Here is a 17540-nt window from a genome sequence, read left to right as displayed (position 1 = left end):
CCAAGGTCACACAGCTTGCAAGCAGCAGCGTCTCTGAGTCTTTAACCACCACACGCTGCCGACGCCTCTAAGATGTTAAACAAGCAGTCGAGATACATGAGACTTAGCTCTTCTGTGTCTCAGTTTCGCCTTCTGAAGAATGGGGAGGTGCGTTTTTAAAAACTCTCCCTTCCACTTCTGACATCCAAGGAGCCTCTGCTTTTGAATTAAACCAGAAGCACTCTGAGTCAGAGACCTCCCCCGACCCACAACCCGGAGGGGCAGTGCCTGGCATGGCCCAGGCAAACACACGACCGTAGACAGACACCTACCAGCATCAGGCGTTTCCTGTGACTACGTCAGAGCCACGCTGCGAGTTCCATCCACCAATGCCCAATCCCTCTGAGACCTCTCGGAGCCCAGCCCTCTGGCTCCTGACCCAGAGCAGGGGCGGAGGCCGCCTGCCAGGTTCTCCCAGGCGACAGATGTGCCCTCTCCTTCTAGCCAGCCCAGCTCATTTGCAGGCCTGAGACAGGAAACGGCCTTACAAGAGTGCGTGCGCCCTAGACGACCCACTGGGTGTCCAGTACAATCGGCGTCAGCTGCTACTGCTCCAGTGGAGGAAGGGCCCACGACAGGGTGACTGAAGGCTGAGCAAACGTGGCCCAGGCTGGGAGGTCACAGAGGCCTGAAGGGACATTCTGCTTTCTAAACCCCAGTGTTCTGGGAGAAGTGCCTGCTTCAGACAGCCCACGGCGGGTGGTGGGGAAGGGCTAGGGGTGGACGCTGGCAGTGGCCTTGGCATTGTCGAAGAAGGACTCTCAGGATGGCTCCAGTGAGAACAGGCAGGAAGCAAGGAGGAAGGAGAAGGGGGCATTGATGGGGGGATAGGAGGACATGAGACAGATGCAGACAGACTAACGGGAATAAAATATCAAATGAGAAAGAGACACACTGACCCAGCCACTCAGAGATGGTGAAAGAGGGAGATGGAGGCCTCTGACCAGAAGGACCAAGTCCCAGAACAGGGAGGAAAGGGGGGAAGGGGAGGGGCCTGTGGCTAAAGCACCTACTATGTGCCAGGTGCTGCACCCGTGGGATCGCACTGAATAGGAACACATCACGTGTGGAGGTAAGTTAACAGTAATGGCAGCCACTCCTTATTCTGGGCACTTACTATGTGCCAGGCACACTTAACATGTTTGCCCTTGTACACGGTACAAGATACATGATAATTCATCCTAGTTTACAGATGAGAAAACTGAAGCAAAGAGAGGCAAAGTCGCAGAGCTAGAGAAATGGCTGAGCAGGGATTCAACAGTTGCTCTTAAGCAAACACTACTGTAAGAAGGGGTTTATCAACCTCATTTTACAGAAGAGAAAACTGAGGCTCAGAGAGGTCAGGCTGGAGGAGGAAGACAATGAGAAGCTTCCCCACACTCACACGGAAAGCCCTCATTCATCCTGTGGAAAGGTTCCTCACCACCACCTTAGGAGGCCAGCAGAATCAGACAAGGAAAACGAGGCTCAGACAGACAGTAAGTGACAAGCCCAGAGCCACAATGGAAGTTGGAGGTGATGCTGACAGTAGGACCCAGGATCTGGACCTCCCCTCAGCCCTAACTTTTGCTAGATAAAAGAGTAAAGAAGCCTCTGGAAAGTCACCATTTCATCCCTAAAACAAAATAACAGGAAGCTTAATTCAAAAAGGGCTGCACTGGTCAGTTGTCCTCTACCTCCTCAGCGAGAAAACTGAAAGGCAAGAATTCTCTTGGTCCACCAATCTACCCACCCACTCATGCATCCAACCATCCCCTCGTGCCCCTACCCCTCCGTCTCCTAACTTTCCGTCTCTCCAATCATTCATCCACCTATCCATCAACTCAACCATCCTATCAACCAACCTCCCGTACCAGAGTCCAAGCACCCTGGCAATCATCAACCAATCATCCTTCAACACACCCATCCAACCGATCATCCATCCACTAATCTCCAAACCTCCACCACCCACTCAGCCTCCCAAGTTTATGACCATCCAACCGTCCACCCATCTACCCATTCACTCAACAAACCACACATAAAGACCCCAACACACCTCTCATTTAAATACACCTCTCCTAGGGACTTCCACGGTAGTGCAGTGGTTAAGACTCTGCGCTCCCAATGCAGGGGGCCTGGGTTCAATCCCCGGTCAGGGAACTGGATCCCACAACTAAGGAGCCCACGAGCCATAACTAAGACCTGGCACAACCTAGTAAAAGTAAATAAATAAATATTTAAATACATAAATAAATACAACCTCTGCTGCCTCATCATGTCTTCATTTCCATTTCTCCAACTACCCAAACATTCACAGATTCCCCCAACTTTCTATCTACCCCTCCATCCAGCCATCTCCTAAACCTCCAACCACCTGACTGCTCACTGATTCATCTACTCGTTCGTCCATCCACGAATCAATTCATACACACACAATCACTCCCATTCATCTCCCAAACCTGCAACTACCCATCTATCCCTCCTCCCATTTGCCCACACGTCCAACCATACATACATCCGCAGCAGTCTACCACTCACCCACCCAGCCATTCACTCTACAAGTTTAAGACGCTCCAGTGAAAGACACAAAGATGACAAAGATACTATCTTTCCCTCAAAAAACTTAACAGGAGAGGACTTCCCTCCCCTCAAACCATCTACCTTTGGATCTTAGAATCACAGGATTCTGGTGGCACAAAGACTCTCCAAACTTCCATGATCGTCTCGACCTACACTGTCCACTGTGGCAGCCACAAGCCACAGGTGGCTGCTGAACACTTAAAGGGTGCCTAGTACAAACTGAGATGTGCTATAAGTGTAACATACAGACTAGATTTTGAAGCTTTAGCGTAAATTTTTAAAAAGAATGCAAAATACCTATTTAATAAATTTTTAAGGTAAGTTGAAATAATAATATTTGGGCACATATTGGGGTAAATGCAATGTTATTTAAATTCATTCCACCTATTTCTTTTGCTCTTTTTAACGTGATTACCAGAAAATTTTAAATAACCTATGTTCTTGAATAGTGCTGATCTAGAACAAATCCCTGAACTCAGAAGAGAAAAGGGAGGCCTAGAGAGGGAAGTGACAAGCCTATGTCAAGAGTTCAACCCAATCCCAGCCTCCCGGCCCACCCGGGCAGCCCTGTCCCAGTCTCCCCAGCAACTCACCTGGATTTCCGCTTGCAATAGACAAGGAGGTTGTCAAAGAGGAAGAAGGCTCTCTCCTGGATATTGCCCGCGGAGATTTTTAACAAAGTCCCTTGCAGGAGGAGCTGGGTGCAGATGTCCGTGAGGTTGGAGCCCTGGGAGAGCGATGGGGGGTTGCGGTGCATGAGCTGGCAAATGCAGGAGCTCCCTTGGAAAAGCCCTCCTTCCTTCCCACAGACAGAGCCTGCACCTGCCTCCCTCGCACCCCCAAAATCTCAATGCACCACTGGAGGCACATCTGTGAGCAGACAGAAACCCAACACAGCCTGATCGATGGCTTCCCTCTGGTGAGTGTGCCAGAACAATGCTGGCAGGAGCATACACAGATGACCGTTTCACAGAACAGGGGCTTGGGGCTCAGCGAGGTGAAAGGACTCACTCAGCTCACACGGCCCTAGTTGACATCTGGTTTTGTTATGGGTTTTGTTTGGTTGGGTTTTTGCCTCTCTCCTCCTCCCCTTACTTATTCGTGTCTTGACTTGTTACTTTATCTCCTCCACAAGAATGCCACTTCCATAAGGACAGGAAGCGTTATCAAGCATCTATCAAGCATTTGCCACGGTATTCCCAGCACCTACTGCACTCTCTGGCACACAGTAGGTGCTCAATAAATGCTTGCAGAACAGGTGACCAATGCAATGTGAGTTCCACCAGGGGCAGAGGATTCTGAGAGCACCCTCTCTAGCTCAGGACGTGAGAATAGACGGGATCAGTTCCCAAATTCTACCTGGTCATCTATGCTAAACGACCAAGATGTTAGGTGTGCATGACGTTCACTGAACCTCCATGGGGTTCAGGGCAATGTGGTCAGGAAAGGCACCGGGGAGGAGCAAGATGGGCCTGGGAGGATGGCGAAGATAAAGAGGCTGAGGATAGGGATAGGCAAGGTCCCTGCTGGGAGGAGTCCTCAGAGCCAGGGACCACACAGGTCCATCTGGAACTCTGGGGGGACCAAGGCAGGGGCAGAGAGATCCCAAAGTGCTAACAGAGAGGAAGCTGGAAAGAGACCTTGGAGGGCACAGAATGCCGGCTAAGGAAGCCCCCGGAGGGTCCCCAAATCCGTGCTCCTCTTCCGTCATAGGCATGGAGTTTCAGCTGGCACATGGCTGCCCAACCACAGACTCCACTTCCCAGCATCCCTTGTGCCAGGCGTGGTCACGTGACCACATTATGGCCAGTATGCCTCACTTCTATATCATTTCCTTGAGAAAACTGCCTCCCTCCCTTTCCTCTCTTCCCTCCTCTTGCCATAGGCTGGAAGATGGCCACGGTAGTGGAATACAACGTAGCAAAGGACGGAGGAAGGCGTTGGAAGGGACCAGAGTCCGAATGGAGCAGAGGTGCCCCACCCCAAGCCTGCATCACTACTGAGAAATAAACTTTTATCTCATTTAAGCCACTGAAGTCTCTCTTTCTTACAGCCGCCAACTGTAAATACTTGATGTACTTTTAAATACATCAAGATAAGGTTGGAGGCCCCATCCACAGGTGGGCAAGGGGGTGCCTCTGACATTTAGGCCCAGGGGGTATTATGCAAAAGTGGTATTTTAGGGGAAATTCATTTCACCAACCTGCAGATCACAACAAAGAGACATGATGCTACCTCTGCCTGGAAAGGAACCTGGGGAGGAAAGGAGAATTCTTCATAGAATCTCCTTCCCCAGACACTCAACGCCCAGAAGTGACAAGGCGTTCATACCCCAGAAAGATCTGCTGACTCAATTATTTCTGATACCCAGTATGGGAAACTGGTTTTGGCAACTCAGAAATCAGGCTGTTTTCTAACTGCCCACTGCAGTCTCCCCAACTGCTGTCACAGTCGGTTTGCTCTGTGCCCACGGGCCGGCTAGAAGCAGCAAATCCATTTGCCCAATGGTGCCAGAGACCCTCTCTGGGGCCCACTCGGGGTCCTGGGAAACCAGCTTCTTTGCAATCAAGAGCTGTGCAGCCCAGGACAGAAGCACACACCCGTTAACAGAAATCACAGCCTGGACGCTTGCGTGCCACAGGCAGATATGTGATGCCCACAGCACAGCGACCCAGCGAGGTAGCACCCCTGCTGCCCTGGGGCTAGGGGATGAAGAGCCCCTTGGAGCCCCAGTATCCTTGCAAACAGGGAGAGTGCGATTCCCTGGTAGATAAGACTCCATCAGTGGCCCATGGGCCAGCTCAGAGCACAGAGCAACTCGACAGTTCCTTCGAGACCATGTGCTTCCTGTCTCCTCCACCTCACTCATGTCCACCCACCAGCCCTTCCAGGCTCCAAAGGGAGATTTTGGCTGCTTGTACAGTAAGTCTCCTACATACGAATCTTCAAGTTGCGAACTTTCAAAGATGCGAACATGTGTTTGCATGTCCAATCACATAACTTAGTTTTCGTGTCTGGCGTTATCTGTAAAAGTTGGGTACCGGGCTTCCCTGGTGGCGCAGTGGTTAGGAATCCGCCTGCCAATGCAGGGGACACGGGTTCAAGCCCTGGTCTGGGAAGATCCCACATGCCGCGGAGCAACTAAGCCCGTGCGCCACAACTACTGAGCCTGTGCTCTAGAGCCCGTGAGCCACAACTGCTGAGCCTGCGTGCCACAACTACTGAGCCTGCGCTCTAGAGCCCGTGCTCCGCAACAAGAGAAGCCACCGCAACGAGAAGCCCGCACACCGCGAGGAAGAGTAGCCCCCATTCTCTGCAACTAGAGAAAGCCCACACGCAGCAACGAAGACCCAACGCAGCCAAAAATAAATAAATTAAAAAAAAAAAAAAAGTTGGGTACCTAGGCTAACTTTGTTGGACTCGTGAACAAACTGGACTTACAAACACACTCTTGGAATGGAACTCGTTCGTATGTACTGTATATGAACCTAGTACCTGGCCCAGCTGTAGGGCCCAAGAGCCTGGAGGTCACACAGACCTAGACCAATGTCAGGGGACGGCAGAGAAGAAGCACACCCAGCCTGGGAAGCTGCCTCCCTGGCCTTGGCCAAGGACCACCCAGCCAACTGCATCTGAAATGCCAAGGACAGTACAGGGGAAGGCCCCTTCCACCCCAGGCCTGCTAAGAAGCCCAGCTGACACTCGGTTTCCCCAGAATCCTTGATCCCAGGTCAGGGGTGGTGCTAAGGATCAGATACATAGGGAAGAGGCTGAGCACCAAGGTGTCCGCCAGTCAGGGCTGGAGTCCTCTTTCAGACGGTGCAGAACTGAAGTGGTGACATTCAGAGAAGATGACAAAAGCTAACACAGGCATAGGGCTAACCACCCACCAACTCCAGTTCTAAGGATCTTACAAAACTCCGTTAATCCTCACAACCCTCATCTTACAGAGGAGGAAGCTGAGGCACAGGGCAGTGAAGTGACTTGTTCACGGTCATAGAGATGGTCAGTGAGTGAGCTGGGGCCTGAACCCAGACAGGCGGTCCCACCATCCTATCCACTCACCTCTACTATACCCTGTGCCGCCTCCTAGAAGGTAACCTGAAGGTGTTTTTATGCAGCTGTTGGTCTAGAGCAGGGGTCTTCGACGGGGCAAGAGCACAAGGCATCCCAGGGAGGGTGGGAAGAACATACAAGAACTTCTGTTTATGGTCCTTGTTTTTAATGGTCTTATGTTTCCTCACCCCTATTTCCTTCTGTCCCTCGTGGGTGAGTGCAGTTGATGGTCTCTTAAAGCAGGGCTTCCAGAGCCAGCAAGAGTGGTGTGTTCTATTTCTTTCTTATTAAGAACATGCACTTCTTTTTATGACAGTGAGCTTCTCACGAAAGTCTGCGGGGCCCAACGTCCGGAGTGTCCCTCTGCAGGAGGGTCAGCCCACACTGGTATGAGCCCTAGGCAAAGTTGCATGATGTTTTCTCATCTAAAAAAAAATGAAGAAAGAAGTCCTGCTTTGCTGCCACGGCTCCTCCTGACGTTTATTGAGCGTTTACTCTGATCCAATAAAGAAAGCACCGTTCTGAGCGCTTTGCATGTATCCACTCCCTGAATCCTCAAGTGACCCGTGGGGCATCCTGCCATTAGCCAGACTGTACAGATGAGGAAACTGAGGCAAAGGTACCCCACCAAGCAGAGGGGGTGGGCTCATATACTCACATCCACAGTATGGCAACATACTCCCATTTACTTGTGCTCAGTAAAATGGATTTATGGATTAACTTATCCGGTTTTAACTAAACCAGTCCCACAACTAAAAAGGACAATGGGCTTACAGAGGATCAGGCCAAAAAAAAAAACAACCCAGAGATTGGAGATCAAACTAATGATGCAAGCCCAAGCGCACAGCAAGAAAGTGGCCAAGAAAAGACTCCCCCTCCTCCAGAAATAAGTCCCTTGTCAGCCATATTCCAAGAGAGATGACAGCCCTCTAATCAGATTGGCAAGAGGTCAAACAAAAAGATTAGAAAGCGGGCTTCCCTGGTGGCGCAGTGGTTGGGAGTCCGCCTGCCGATGCAGGGGACGCGGGTTCGTGCCCTGGCCTGGCCTGAGGTTCTAACTACTGAGGGCATGAAGCTATTACAAGCAGCTTCACTGTTAAACGTTATTTTTTCTAGCTAGAATGTATTATTTTCCCAAGTCATCTTGAGGATTAAACTTAAAAACCTTTCTACTATACAGAAAACCATTTCACATTTTCCAAAGAACATTCATGTTCTACCCTTCGCTTGACCCTCACAATGACGCCAGGAGATAACTTCAGAGGTTTCTGAAATTAGACAAGTAGGGGAAAATGAGGCCAGGAGAGTAGGACAAACTTGCATAAGGCAGGATAATCTGTAAGTTAAAAGGCTGGGGGCTTCCCTGGTGGCACAGTGGTTAAGAATCCGCCTACCAATGCAGGGGACACAGGTTCGAGCCCTGGTCCGGGAAGATCTCACATGCCACGGAGCAACTAAGCCTGTGCGCCACAACTACTGAGCCTGTGCTCTAGAGCCTGCAAGCTACAACTACTGAGCCCATGTGCCACAACTACTGAAGCCCGCGTGCCTCGAATCTGTGCTCCACAACAACAGAAGCCACTGAAATGAGAAGCCCGTGCACCGCAACAAAGAGTAGCCCCTGCTCGCCGCAACTAGAGAAAGCCCACGTGCAGCAACGAAGACCCAATGCAGGCAAAAATAAATTAATTAATTAAATAAATTTAAAAAAAAAAAAAAAAGGCTGGGCACCAAAGCCAGGACCCTGCACGTCAGTTTTCTCATCTGTAAAATAGGGATAACAACTGCCCTCTCTTCCAGCGTTGAAAATGTGTAATAGGTGCTCAGTAAATTGTCAGCAATTCTTACTCTACGTCACTTTATTTCCTACTTTACCCAGCGACAGAGATCAAAACAAGGGCCACTCTCAAACTGCAGATAGTTCAGGGTCAACAAGGACCCCAAAGACCCTTAGTTCCTATTTCCCTAGGCCCTTACCAGGAGGCATCTGGAAATCACTTCTGCTCTGGCTGCCAAATCGCTTGCTTAATACTCTCTCCACAGGGGCTCACGTGAGAAATTTCCCTTCTAGCTGGATGCCAGGAAACTCTCTGTCACCCAGAAGAACTGCTCAGCTTGTTCCTTTTTTGACAATGAATGCTGAGTAACTTCGGTGTCCTGCTCTTTTTACCTTGGCTGCCAGGAAGCTCAAAGCCCAAACAGGCAGATGTTTAACCGTGTCCACTGTATGTGCTCTTTAGGTCAGCGCATTTGCTGAAAGTGACCAAGTTGACGCACTTCTGGCCAATGAGTTGGAAAGGTCTTCTGGGAAAGGTTTTCCTCCACTAGGGAGGAGAGCTCCCCCTCACTGCCCTGGCCGAGCCCCTGTCTCCTCCTGCTTTGGAACACATGATGCTTGGAGCTGCTGCCATCATGGAACCATAGAGGGGAAGGCTGAGAGGATCACAAGAAACCTAATCAGAGCTCTGACACCATGAAGGTGAAATGTGACTCCTTAGAGGACACATCCTGACACAATTTTCAGGTGCAGGAACAGAAACCAAGCTATGCATTTTAAGCAGAAAGAAATGAGGGCCTTATCCAATCCTTGGAGGGGTTAGAAGAGCCTAGACTCACAGCTGCCAGAAAAACCAAGAACACTGCAGAACTGGCCCTCCAGGGAAGCCAGTTCTCCTCCAGGAGAATCAGACCACCACCTGCCCGAGCTGATATTCTAGGGAAATGCTGCCCAAGCTGCTTCCAGGCCCTCAGAAGCTGTTGCCTCAACTCTCAGCTACAAAGCCACCCCATCCTGCTAGATACACACCACCAACAACACAGTGGATGCCCTTCCTCTTGACACTCAGAAGCTGGAAACCGGGCCCTCTGCAAATGCTATCACAGAAAGTCAAACAGAACCACGGCTGTGCTCTGCTGCACCAACAGCACAAGGGCGGCCTCCGTCCCACTCCCGCTTTCCAAATCTCGAGCAGCTGGATCTGATCTTGGCCAATCATATGCCAAACCTGAGCTACAAAGGAGTCTGAGAAATGCAACTATTTGTTCTCCAGCCGGGCGGGAAGGCCAGGTAGAGGAGAGTGGGTACATGCCAAACACTAATCCACAACACCCACCTCCTCCAGAGCACAGGTCCCTCCCCTCTGCAGCCATACCCTCAACCTCGCACCTATACGGTCGCATTTAGGACTCCCCAACACAGGGAGATGAAGTGGAAATCCCAAATGCAGCCAGTGGTAGCACACCCAAAGGGTCTAAGACAGATGATTCAGAAAATTATCTGCGTCCAAGAGTCGCTCCTCTTTAGTCTTCATCTCCCATTCCAGCTGTACTTACTCGGATATTGACTTTTTTATTGATTCAGATTTTCCCATTTCATCCTACAGGTTTTTTAGGACAGCTCTAATAATTTAAGGAAGACACAGCAGAAGATCTCAGGAATCCCATCCCTTAATAATCATCACCATAGTAACATCCATACCTATCACTTACTGAGCACCGACTCTACGCAGGTATAGATAAGGAAACCGAAGTTCAGAGAAGTTAAGACATTTGCCTACAGTCACCCAGTACGGGAGTGTCAAAGCCAGAATTCTATCCTGGAGTGAACCCTTAAAAGTTACCCTTGACCTTGGCATCAAAAGCTCAAGGGACACCAGGCAGACAGGCAACATGTGAAGGAGAGTGACTGGGGAGTGGTGGGGATGGAGGAAAACTAGAGGCTCCAGAGGCTGTTGCCATGGAAAATGGGGGCTCAGTGTTACCGATTTTTTAAGAGAAACTTTAAATCTAGACTTTTATGTGGACCTAATTGAAAAATAATTAAACTTTTTTTTTTTTTTTTGCAAACACCATGGAGGCCAAACAAAATATGCTACAGGCCAAATCTGGTGCCCAGACCACAGTCTGAACCCAAGTTGTGCACCCCCCGGGCCCGTCCCCAGCCCAGAAGGTTCCTCCTGCCCCAGACACACCTCCCAGCCTTCGATGTGCGACTGCAGCTGCTCCAGGGCCTCCAGCTTCTCCATCTGCCTCTTGGTCTCGTTGATGTTGGAACAGACAGTCTTCATGGCCTGCAGGGCGCTCTGGACCGCGGGGTGGTCGGGGTGCTTGCCGGGGGTCCTCTTGGCGAGTTCCTAGGGTAGAGGAGAGGGCAGGAATGAGGAACATCAGCCCAGAGGGCACCAAACAGCCTCCGGGACACCCAGGCCTGAACCAAGTCCCAGCTCTACTCTGGACACAAGTTGTGATCTGGAGCTGGAGAACACCACTCATTCATTCATTCATTCATTCATTCATTTAATAAATGTCCCCTGAGCAGCTCCTCCCCAACAGGCAGTGTTCTGGAGTCTGTGGACAAATTTGTTAATAAAACAGAAAAATTCCTCATCTGGTGGCTATTACATTCTAATAAAGGAGGTGGGCCAAAATTAAGAAAAATCAGTGACAAATATTACAAAGACACATCAGAATGAGGGGCTAGAAGGTCTTGGGAAAGGGGGTGTTCTTTCAAATTGGGAGGTCAAGGAAGCCCCTCTGAGGGGGTGACATGTGAACAGAGAGTCTGGATAAAGCAAGGGAGAGAGTCCTGCAAAAATCTGGGGGAAGGGCATGCCTGGTAACAGGAACAGCAAACGCAAAGGGGCATGGTAGGAGTGTATGGGGTCTGTAAGGGAAACAGCCAGGAGGCAGTGTGGCTGGAGGAGAGTAAATGAGAGAGAGAAGGAGAAAGAAAGAGACAGAGACAGAGGCCAGTTTTCCAGAGAGGTGGCCATAGACACTGCCTCTCCCTAGCCTCCAGTTTTTCTCATCTGTAAAATGGGTATAAAGAACCCCTTGCCTTCACAGGGACGTGGAGGATACATGTAAAGAGGACAAAGACGCCAGTCGGGGGCTTAATCTGCAAGCCCCTGCCCCACTGTTTCTCACTCTCATCTCGCACCTCACCACCGGCACAGGCTGGGACACTCTAAAGGTCAGGCTGGTCTTAATCAAAGGGTTTCAGCCCCATAGTAAGTGTGATGAGAAAGGAACTGAGACGGCAGAGGCCAGCTGGGTCTCAAGATATCAGGGAAGGTTTTCAGGCCGCGTCACTCAACCGACGCGCCGGCAGAGATAAGTTTCTCTAATCATCTGGCCCTGACATGCTCAGATGTTCCAGTATCTCTCCATCTCTCTGCTCCCTCAAAAATCACAGATATGACACTCCAGTGGGCTGGTTCCCAGTACCGTCCCACATGGGTTCCAGGGCTAGCTCCGCCCCTGGGCGGCTGGGTGACCTCGGGCCAGATGCCCTCCATGCCAAGCCTCAGGTTCATCGACTGAAAACCAGTGATGTGGGGGAGGATGGTGACGATGAGCCTTTACTCTGTGCCTGGGAGGTAGGTTCTGTTATTATCCATTTAACAGAGGAGGAGATGCAGGCTCAGCAGGATGGTCCAAAGGCTCCAAGAAGTAGGAGGAGGAATGTGGATTTGAACCCGGCCATCTGGTTCCGCTCATGGTCATGGTGAGGGGTAAATCAGACACTTCAGGAAAAGCAGCTCTGGGGGAAAGTACAGCCTCAGTGCGCACTCAGTCTACGCTGACCATTATCAGTCCTGCTTCCGTAGGATGATACACGTTAGCAGGGCCCGCAGGCCGCAATGGGCCAGGCAGGTGTTGTTCTGAGAACGCCCTGCGGAGCACCAGCTCCAAAAATAGGTCTTCTCTAGTCACTTCACTTCTTCTCTGCCTGAACGTGAACAGCCTCTTTTCTGCAGAGAGGATCCTAATGGCCCAAGGACCAGATGTTCTGTAACATCAGGACCCTGTGGGTTTGCTGAGCACCTGCCTTGGGCCCAGGGACAGACCAGAAAGGAAGCAAGGGGTGGGGAAGGATGGAGCCCTCTCTCTGGAGGCAACTGAGCTGGGAAAGGTGCTCCCAGGGAAGGCGGAGGGAGGGATGGAGGGAGGAAGGAAGGGAGGAAGTGGGGGGTGGGCACAAACAACAGCCCCAAGTGGTGAAAGCGCTCGTGATAAATCAGAGAAGGGGAAGGACAGTGTGGCCGGAAAGGCTTCAAGGAGGAAGTAAGACAGAGGCAGGCCGGTCACTGAGGGTTGAGCTTTTTGTACAAAGGGGACGTATTTCCATTCACTCCTCACTCAACAAACACAGACTGAGCAACAGGTATGTGCCAGAGCACCGGGGTCTGGACAGAGACTGAGACGGCCCTCAGGGAGCTCACAGTCAGGAGAACAGTCCAGAAGTTGAGTATTCCCACTAACAGTAATAATGTCGGCATTTCGTGAGTGCTTACACTTTTTGAGCTCACTCAATCCTCCCATCAACCCTATGAGGTAGTTATTATTATCCTCACTTGACAGATTTGAGAACTGAGGCACAGAGAGGTCAGGTCATCTGCCTGAGGTCACGGATCAGACTTGAGCCTGGCTCTGAGGTTAGTGCTCTGAACGTCTATACTATTTATAACCTTTCAGATAGTTAAATAGGAATACTTTCCTCTCTGGTAAATATAATTCATATTATTGATTAAGTGCTAGGTGAAACATCAGGCAAGTGAAGGGACAGAGGGTGAGGGAGGTGCACTGGTCCGAGAAGGTCTCTCTGAGGACAAGGGCCTCAGGGTGGAGACCTGAATGAAGTAAGGGCACAGGCTATACAAACATCTGTGGGAACAGCACTCCAGGCAAGAGAAGAGCACAAGCAAAGGCCCTGAGGCAGTGAGAAACAGCAAGGAGGCCAGGGAAGCCGCAGCAGAGTGAGCAAGGAGAAGGATGGGTGCTGAGGTCGGATGCACACACCAAACACAGATCAGGTAAGGCCTGGGTGTGGTCTCTGGGTTTCATCCCACGAGCCATGGGGAGGTGATGGGGGGTTATAAGCTGAGGCCTAACACCATCCAATTTATTTAGCCTTTAAAAAACCCCTCTAGGGGCTTCCCTGGTGGTACAGTGGTTGGGAGTCCGCCTGCCGATGCAGGGGACACGGGTTCGTGCCCCGGTCCAGGAGGATCCCACATGCCGCGGAGCGGCTGGGCCCATGAGCCATGGCCGCTGGGCCTGCGCATCCGGAGCCTGTGCTCTGAGGCGGGAGAGGCCACAGCGGTGAGAGGCCCGCGTACCGGAAAAAAAAAAAAAAACACCTCTGACTGCCAAGTGGAAGATGCACTGGAGGGAACATAAAGTGAACGTAAAAGCAGGAAGACTGGCTAGTGGCTACTACAATGGTCCAGGCAAGAGATACTCAAGGCTGGAACCAGGAAGCTCTGTGCCCCATTCATCCATCCAGTGAGGCCTCCTGTGTACCTGGCCTCAGGCTGGGCCCTCTGTTGAGGACACAGATGACACTGACACTGCCCCAACTCTCCTGGAGCTGACGGCCTGCTTGTAGACATGTCCACAGATAAAACTACGATAGAAGCCTGCGACCTATGATGTGGAATTCAGTTGAACTCCCCAAAGCACCCCCAGCCCCATGCTCCAATGTAAGGAATTTTGAGCACCTGAACTTCTGTCAAGCCAGCCAAGGCACAAAAGGGGAGTGCAGCCAGCCAGCTCCCTGTTTCCTCCGAGTGAGCAGTGACAGAGGCTCAACCCGCCAAAGCAGATCCAGCAACCTCTCCTTCTAAAAGCAGGGGGTCAAATGAAAGCCTGCAGACCAAGTCCAACCCACCACCTGTTGCAATAAACGAAGCTTTATGCTCAGTCATTTCCCCGCTGTCCTCGCTTCTTTGTAGCCACAACATCAGAGTGGAATCGTCGCGACAGAGACCATACGGCCTGTGAAGCCTGTAATATTTACTACCTGGTCCTTTAAAGGAAAAGCTTGCTGATCCCTGGTCAAAAGCAACAGAACAGATTCTTAGCTGACACAAGGCCACCCGGAATAAAGGCAACATTCCCGTCCACCAGGACACAGGTTCTGATCACTGGGGTGTGTGCAGCTTCCGTTTTCCTTGCCTGTCTCCCCTTTCCCTGGGCTGGAACGTGGACACGGTGTGAACATCTGAGAACCCAGGGGTGGAAGAACATAAACCCTGGACTGCCTTGTACAGAAATAAAATTACACGTTAAGTCACTGTTATGTCGGGTCTCCGTCACTGTAGCTAAAATATATCCTGATACATGTGACAGATGAGGAAGTTGAGGTGGACCCAGAGGCGAGGTCACTTGTCCAAGGTCGAAGATTGCTAAGGGGTGGAGCCAACATTCCAACTCATGCAATTGAAGTCCAGAGCCCACGTTTTTAACCACTACTCCATGCTTCTCCAGCCTGTGTCCCTGGGATCCTACCTCCTCCCACCTCCCTCCACAAGTGCAAAGCCCTCAGCTCTCTTATTCTTGAGACTAAGAGCTTTAGGGCCTGTCACACCCTGGGAGGCACTGCCACCACATCCCAAACCCCTGGAAGTTGGAATTTCAGCAATCCTCTACTGATGGTTCCCTGAGGGGCTGCCAACACCCAGTAGCTAGTAAAAATGAGAAAAAGGTTATTTCCCTCTTCCGTCTGGCTGCTCCCACCTCTCCTCCTGCCTGAGGTCGCTGCTGGGCATGGAGAATTGAAACTGAGCAGGACCTTCTGGCTAGGTTCCTGGCTGGGCCAAAACTGAGGGGAAGGTATTGGCTTTGGTGTCTTGGTTCACAAGGGAGTGTTGACTCCGCTCTGCCCAGCCACAAACTCAGGGCCCATTCCTGCCTCTGGGCCTTTGCACTTGCTGTGCCCTTTACTGGCACACTCTTTCTCCAAATCGTAAGAGGTGGTACAGTACTGGCATAAGGATAGGCACATAGGTCAATGGAAAAGAAGTCAGAGTCCAGAAAAAAATCCTTACATTTATAGTCAATAAATTTTTAACAAGGTACTAAGACAATTAAATGGGGAAAGGACAGTCTTTTCAACAAATGCTGCTGGGAAAACTGGGTATCCACATGCAAAAAAATAAAATTGGACCCCTTCCTCACACTACACACAAAAATTAACTCGAAGTGGATCATAGGGACTTCCCTGGTGGCGTAGTGGTTAAGAATCCACCTGCCAATGCAGGGGACACAGGTTCGATCCCTGGTCCGGGAAGATCCCACATGCCATGGAGCAACTAAGCCCGTGTGCCACAACTACTGAGCCCACGTGCCACAACTACTGAGCCCGCGTGCCACAACTCCTGATGCCCACACGCCTAGAGTCCGTGTTCCGCAACAAGAGAAGTCACCACAATGAGAAGTCCGTGCACCACGATGAAAAGTAGCCCCCGCTCGCCACAGCTAGAGAAGGCCCGTGCGCAGCAATGGAGACCCAACACAGACAAAAATAAATATTAAATGTAAGAGCTGAAACTATAAAACTGTTAGAAGAAAACAAAGGTGTAAATCTTTTTGACCTTGAGTTAGGCAAAGCATACTAGATATGACACCAAATATATAGGCAACTAAAAATAAATTAGATAAACTGGACTTCAGCAAAATTTAAAACATTGTGCTTCAAAGACTATAAAGAAAGTGAAAAGACAATCTACAGAATATGTAAATTATATATATGACAAGGGACTTGCACCCAGTATATACAAAGAACTCTCACAACTTAACAAAAAGACAACTCAGGGCTTCCCTGGTGGTAGAGTGGTTAAGAATCCACCTGCCAATGCAGGGGACACAGGTTTGATCCCTGGTCCGGGAAGATCCCACATGCCATGGAGCAACTAAGCCTGTGCGCCGCAACTACTGAGCCTGCACTCTAGAGCCCGCGAGCCACAACTACTGAGCCCACGTGCTGCAACTACTGAGCCCACGCACCTAGAGCCCGTGCTCCACAACAAGAGAAGCCACCGCAATGAGAAGCCCGCGTACCATAACAAAGGGTAGCCCTCTCTCACCGCAACTAAAAGAAAGTCCACACACAGCAACGAGGACCCAACGCAGCCAAAAATTTAATTAATTAATTGATTGATTGATTAAAAAAAAAAGACAACTCAATTAAAAAATAAGCAAAGGATTTAAACAGACATTTCTCCAAAGATGATACACAAATGGCCAATAAGCTCATGAAAAGATGCTCAATATCACTAGTCATTACAGAAATGCAAAACAAAACCACAATGAGACACCACTTCACACCCCCCAAAATGGCTATAATCAAAAAGACAAACAATAACAAGTGTTCTTGAGGATGTAGGGAAACTGGAATCCTCATACAGTGCAGGAGAAAACATAAAATGGTGCGGCAGCTTTGGAAAAGAGTTTGGCAATTCCCTAATGACAGCCGGATTTAGCCACACCCGAAACCATCTAGCCACATACTTTTCAGTTACATGGGCTCTTTTTTTTTTTTTTTTTAAGCCTGTTTGAGCTAGTTTTTCCATTCCTTGTATTTGAGAGTCTCTACTGCTTCACAATCCCAGAGAGACTGCAAGGATCTCGGAATCCCAAAGGTGTCCCCAGTCAGCCCCAGACAAGCATAAAATATGGGTATCTTCAAAATTAATGGAAGCTTGAGCTGCACTACAAAAGCCTCACATGCAAAAGGAGGGAGGTGAGGAGGCTCCTGCCCAGTTCAGAACTTAACACAATGTCTTAATAAGTTAACAACAGAGTCAAGTTCAAAAGAGACAGACTACGGTGTTGAAAACCCTGGAATCCACACCCAAGGTGGAACAGCTACGTGAACTTACAGGGCTTGACCCTGAGAACAGTATTTCTGGAAGGAACCCAAAAGCTGCTTGTTAAGAATCTTGGGAGAACCACAAAACTAAGAAGAAACCCTCTGGATCTGCAAGACCTCAGAGGGTCCAAGTGGACCAAGTGTGCACATCTGTGAAATGGGATCACAGTCAGATCCTAAGGTTGTCGTGTGGATCGAATGGAATGATGAATGTAAAAGTGTCGGTCATCAG

The 17540-nt window shown here is 50.1% G+C and overlaps 1 protein-coding gene across 5 annotated transcripts in view; it reads right to left on the bottom strand.

The window, feature by feature from the left end:
- PREX1 (phosphatidylinositol-3,4,5-trisphosphate dependent Rac exchange factor 1) overlaps nt 1–17540 on the bottom strand; it is a 217770-nt gene that overhangs the window by 65847 nt on the left and 134383 nt on the right. For all 5 annotated transcript variants that reach the window (XR_003793079.1, XM_029219974.1, XM_029219975.1 and 2 more), the window contains exons 6-7: nt 10626–10787; nt 3192–3325 (exon numbers count right to left, since the gene is read on the bottom strand). Coding sequence is in view for 4 of the 5 variants with exons in the window: in XM_029219974.1 (XP_029075807.1) it covers nt 3192–3325; nt 10626–10787 (296 nt within the window). In the remaining variant the exon portion in view is untranslated. The remainder of the gene's footprint in view (nt 1–3191; nt 3326–10625; nt 10788–17540) is intronic.

Source organism: Monodon monoceros, unplaced genomic scaffold (genome assembly GCF_005190385.1).
Source record: "Monodon monoceros isolate NGI ecotype Baffin Bay Population unplaced genomic scaffold, NGI_Narwhal_1 Super_Scaffold_13, whole genome shotgun sequence".
Classification (NCBI taxonomy): Eukaryota; Metazoa; Chordata; class Mammalia; order Artiodactyla; family Monodontidae; genus Monodon; species Monodon monoceros.
This window is presented reverse-complemented; position numbering and strand designations above follow the sequence as displayed.